The following is a 5,629-nucleotide window of genomic DNA, read 5'->3' on the forward strand; positions in this document are numbered from 1 at the left end:
TGGGTATGCGTCCGCCCACCTTACCCATGTCACTGAGATCAGCCTGTAATTACATTTCATTAGATACAGAGCCAGCCAATCTAAGGCAGTTATCAGTGCTCTCCTAAACTGATCAGTAGAATGATTTCTTGATCAAGCCTACCCTATATCATGTGTGTAAATGCAACATTAATGCAAGTCTTAATGTGTAAAGAAATACAGGACTGCAACATCATCAGCTCATGTGATGTGTTAAAGTTGTGGATTTGAGAATTGGTTCACACTGTTTGATTAGTATTCTTTATTGGATTTGGAGGAAAAACAACCACTAAAAAAAAACAAGAATTCATGTCTTAAAAGGGAAATTTCAAAACAATTGAAAAAAAGTGGTTAACAACCCATCAATTCTGAATAGATATTTGAAGGATATTGCTTATTGATGGATTGTGAACACAAGAAAATAAAAAGTCTGAAAATAATACCATAATGCTCTGCGTCTAGGTGTGAAACCTTTTGCTTGTACCATGTGTGACATGAGGTTTGTTCAGCGTTACCACCTGGCGAGACACAGCCTCACTCATACGGGTATGCGTCAGTGCACCTACCCTTCTCACATTTTGTAGGTCATTATTACATAGTCTTCATTGTGCTAATGTATTCAGTGCAAACAGTTTACAATACAGATGTCATATTTTTGAGATAGCCAAATTTGTAGCTGTGTGCAGAAGTATTTGCATTACATTTCTGTAACCTTTACTCCCAAGTATCTTAACTTAATTACAATAATAATAATTGATTTCCTCTAGAACATGTAACACTTTTTTAATGAAAATTAACTAAAAACGTCTGTTAAAACAACAATAGTGAACACATCAGGCCTCATCCTGTGCATTTAAAACGACTGCATATTTGGTCACTACAGTTCTTAGATATCGCTTTTCAGAAAACAATCTTCATCAGCCCTTCTTCAATAAGCATGATTACTACTAGTGAAATGCTCAATTACTTAAAAATGTATGTTAGTATTTTGTTCTCACACTAAAAGGTTCTTTTGGGAATACTGATAAATCAAAGTACTTTAATTATTAGCCTGATTTTAAAACCTACGTCAGTCAGCAGGCTAGTAACATGAGAGATGCAAAAATAAATGTATTGATTGCAGTGCTGCCTGACAGGAGTCATAACTCTTAAAATAATAATAGCTAATTCTTTTTGATTGGTGCTGCAGCTAAAACAGTCAGTTGTGTAGTTGTCTTGCTGGTAACTATAAGTGTTACATGAGGGAAACATTTGACATATCTGTTTGTTTGTGCATGAATTGGCAAATGTGTGGTTAATAACCAATAGCTTAGGTATTTATTTGTGACGAATGGACATTGAGGTTAAGTAATATAATATTGCTACTTTGCCCATTTAGTGTGAAACCTTATGCTTGCAACCATTTGTTGACAAGAAGGTTTTTTCCAAGCGCTACACTGGGGCGAGACACCAGCCTCACTCAATATGGGTATGCGTCCGCCCACCTTACTGTTGACACTGAGATCAGCCTGTACTTAACATTATATTAGATACAGCGTCTTCTGTCTGAGGCAGCTATTATTATTCTGTAATAGGGACTAGTTGTACATTGTTCTTGATCAGGGCTATCCTGCATTATGTGTGTAAATGCAACATTAAAGGTCTTAATGTGTAAATGAATACAGCATTGTGACATCATCAGCTCATGTGATGTGTTTAGTTGTGGATCTGAAATTTGATCAAAACAGTTTGATGTATTCTAAATTGGATTTAGAAAAAAAACTCCACATGCATCCTTTTTTTAGGGGAATTTCACATAGCCAGTGAAAAGTGGTTAACAACCCATCAATTGTAAATAGATGTTTAAAGTACATTACTGATTGATGGATTGTGAAATGAAAAAGTCCTGAAAATAATGTATTGATGCTCTGCGTCTAGGTGTGAAACCTTTTGCTTGCACCATGTGTGACATGAGGTTTGTTCAGCGTTACCACCTGGCGAGACACAGCCTCACTCATACGGGTATGGGTCCGTGCACCTGCCCTTCTTACATTATATAGATCACCATTTACTCCTTATATTGTTAATGCGAGGGACACCTTTGAATGGTTACAATAAATAAGTGTTTCTTGTAGGCTCCGGTTAGTGGCTGTTAGTAAGACATTTAAATTATTAGTATTTACTCTTTATTTACATTTTGTAACCTATGCTTGGGACTAGGTGAAATTATTTGCCCTCCAGAATTGTTGGCAGATAGCATGAAGCTCTTGTGTGTTACACACTTAATACCTAAAAAGCCGGCGACACCATTACCTCATTTACACCTGGTATTAAAATGCAATCTATCTAGATACATCACCTGGTTAGAGGAAGAACACGTGGTTAGTAGATAATGTGCAGGTCTAAATGCACACGATGACATCACTGTTATACATTTATTTTTAATTTTTAAATCAACCCAGCAAGTTGAAAGGTTGCCTAACCTTAGTAGCTAGCAAGCCTTCCCTCAGGAAGAGTTATTGAATGATGCCTGTTTATGGCACTGCTTCCCTTATCCTGACACGCCAGGTCTACTGACAAGCCTGCCAGCCCCGCCTAAGTTATTTGCATATTAAGATCTGCTCCGAATGCTGGCACAGTCAAGACTGAGATCACATGTTGATGCCAGGTGTGAGTGGGGTCCGTATGTCTGCCTGCCTCCCTGCCCTTTGACCTTTTAATTCAATCTTGATCCAGATGGTGTTGGTGGAAATCCTAAAGGCCACTAATCTGGTTTTGATTTATACTCGGTCTGTTAGGTTAGATCCAGTTCATTGCTGAGCAAGCCTAGAGTTTGTGCAGCTTTTCTGTTTTTTATTTTGTTTTGATTTGTTTAGCAGCCTTTTGAGATATGTTTTACTATATATACCAGTAATACTGGAGGGCAATTCAAGAATTATAATGTGGATGCACAGGATTGAGTATGTTGCCTTGAATTTCAACTTGTGAATTCTCCTTCTAATTAAGTCCTAGTAGCAAGTGATAGTACAAAAATAATCAAAAATAAGATAAAATAAAAGCCACCTTTTCACAACATTTAGCAGATATTTATTATTTGTCATAAATGATTTTGTCATTATTTTTCATATAAAGATAAAAAAGTAAATATTAAATCTTTTGTTGTGCACACTGTAATGCAACAGCTATGAACTTTGCTCTCAGAAGTCAGTAAGTGTAACTGAAAAACCACAAAAAATATCAATTTAATCAAAACAGATTCAGAAATCCAATGTTACTATAAGCAGTCTGTACCGCTGTGTCACTTATGTATCAAACTGAAAGGACTCTTAAACACAGAAGTCTCAAACACCTAATCATACAAGGACTACCCTCATTTCGTAGTTCTGATAGCGTTCGAATGCACTGAGGTATTTTAAGTATTAATGAACGTCTTACATTATCTTTACCTTTCTACAGTATTTTTAGCTAAAAATATCTTTGTGATATTAAAAGCAGATAAAGGTTAATATCCAGTAATAACAGGTTCACATTCAATCTCAGGGACTTTTAAAGATGACCATTAATTATTTACTGTCTTTATGGTGTAAATGTAGACTTAATGGATAGAAGGTGAAAGGATGCTGAAATAGTAATGTGTGACAATTGAAGATGTTTATTTAGACAAACAATACAGTGATTAAATGCTAATCTCACCGCACATGACAGATCTTGGTGTTTTTTGCTTTGTAATCAGACCTCCACATAATGTTAAAATCTGAATTAATTCTATTTAGTTTAACTTATTGTCTTAGCTGCATGTCTGAACTTTTCAACATATTTTCTAAAACAATGCACATTATGATAAGCTATTATCTGCCAGTATTTTAGTCCTAGATCTAGCTTTGAGCTTGAAGGTTGTATTTCTTGTACTTGTGGGTGGTAGGGCTAATATATTGCTCTGTGTGTGTAGGGGTGAAGCCGTATGCTTGTTCCATGTGTGACATGAGGTTTATTCAGCGTAACCACCTGGAGAGACACAGCCTCACTCATACGGGTATGCGTTCCTTTACCGTACCCTCATTACTGAGAAAGGCTCTAGCGCTTGCAACAGAACGGGGTCACAACAAACTCGAGTTTGGATTGTCAAGTCATTTGATGGGATGTTGAACCAGCCTCAAAATACTTGCCCCAGTTTTTGGGGATACTATGTTGCGTAGATCTGGGCCATGAAAACAAGAAATTCCACTCTGATCTACACATAATGAGTTGATGACGAGGCCTTTTTTTAGAATATCAATTTTTAGATGCTGAAACTAAACTGTTGAAATGTACTGATAGGGCAGTTTGTTTTCCAACTTGTTCTAAGCGTTGGAAATGTAGTTTGTAAATAAAGATTAGTAAGTGGGAAAAGTGCACGCAGTTTTTGTTGGTACAAGACGCTAAAATTGATGCATTGACTGTGTATTTGTGTGCTCTTTTAGGAGAGAAGCCATTTGCTTGTGACATGTGTGATATGAGGTTTATCCAGCGCTACCACCTTGAGAGACACAAGCGTGTCCATAGTGGGGAGAAGCCTTACCAGTGTGAACGGTGCCAGCAGGTATGTACAAATGTAAACAATGTAAAATAATCTAATGTGTAATGTAATGTAATACTTCTGTGTGACACTTTGTTGTTGTTTTCTTGGTCTGTATAACTATTAAAAGAGACTCAACTTAATGTCCAATTTGTGTGTTTTGAAGAACTTTTCACGGACAGACCGGCTGTTGCGGCATCGGCGGTTGTGCCAGGGTCGTAGCGTAGCCAAAGTAGAGAACCAGCCATGCTGCGAACCACGCCCATACGGCCAAGAACCCCCACCCGCACCCCCAACCTGGAGTCCCCTGCATCCCCCTCCTGGCCGGCTGGCGGTCTGACATTCCAGCTTCCCTACATCCACACCGCCAGAGATGGGTCAAGCCACAGGGTTTCTTCTTCTCAGCTCTGTGCTGAGTGACGCCACACTCTAGCACCGACTGATCTTGCAGCTCCAGTCTTGGGATTACTAATGACAGAGGGACATTTTGTGTTTTTGTTTTGTTGACTTTTTACTGTGTTTCCTTTTCTTCCCAGTTTTTTTAAAGACGAGACTTTTCTGTGATGAACAGTGGTCCTGTTTTGTACTTAATCTATTTGATTTTTGCAAAAAAAAAAAAAATGTTTTTATTGTTCAAATATATCTGCATTTGGTGGTACTCGGGAAAGGGCAGTGGGTATTGTTTATCCTGACGTGTTAGCAACAAAATGGGATGAAGTGGTGAGGAAACGTATTTGAACCCCTTTCTGTTTTTTAGGTTTGTGGCCCATTTTGATTGAAAAGGATTGTCACTTAGGTCAAAATTAGCAAAACTGAACTTTCCTTCCAGGTAAAGCAAGAAAAGCACTCTGTTGACAACTCATGTAGACCAAATCTGGCTACGTTTCACTGAAAGCGGTATCTGGTCTAAAATATGATACAAACAATAGCCTTTCCCTGGCTTTATTGACATAGGAGGTACAGTTTTCATCATTATTTTGTGTAAATAATTGAAAATGTTTATGTTGATTTCTTTTTTTTTTTAATGCAGAAAATGGGCCAAAAAGAAACTGAAAATTAGAAACTGGTTCAAATACG

At 37.5% G+C, this 5,629-nt stretch overlaps 1 protein-coding gene across 33 annotated transcripts in view; it reads left to right on the forward strand.

Moving 5' to 3' along the window:
• znf740a (zinc finger protein 740a) overlaps positions 1 to 5,192 on the forward strand; it is a 19,598-nt gene extending 14,406 nt beyond the window's left edge. For 26 of the 33 annotated variants that reach the window (XM_035662402.1, XM_035662410.1, XM_035662404.1 and 23 more), the window contains 5 exons: positions 481 to 564; positions 1,936 to 2,019; positions 3,947 to 4,030; positions 4,458 to 4,576; positions 4,719 to 5,192. In XM_035662402.1, coding sequence (XP_035518295.1) covers positions 481 to 564; positions 1,936 to 2,019; positions 3,947 to 4,030; positions 4,458 to 4,576; positions 4,719 to 4,892 — 545 coding nt within the window. In that variant the 3' untranslated portion in view covers positions 4,893 to 5,192. The remainder of the gene's footprint in view (positions 1 to 480; positions 565 to 1,935; positions 2,020 to 3,946; positions 4,031 to 4,457; positions 4,577 to 4,718) is intronic. The other 7 variants (XM_035662427.1, XM_035662433.1, XM_035662434.1 and 4 more) reach the window with 4 other exon arrangements.
• Positions 5,193 to 5,629: the final 437 nt, after the last annotated feature.

This window comes from Morone saxatilis, unplaced genomic scaffold (genome assembly GCF_004916995.1).
Source record: "Morone saxatilis isolate NCDOM2014 unplaced genomic scaffold, NCSU_SB_2.0 Contig18, whole genome shotgun sequence".
Classification (NCBI taxonomy): domain Eukaryota; kingdom Metazoa; phylum Chordata; class Actinopteri; family Moronidae; genus Morone; species Morone saxatilis.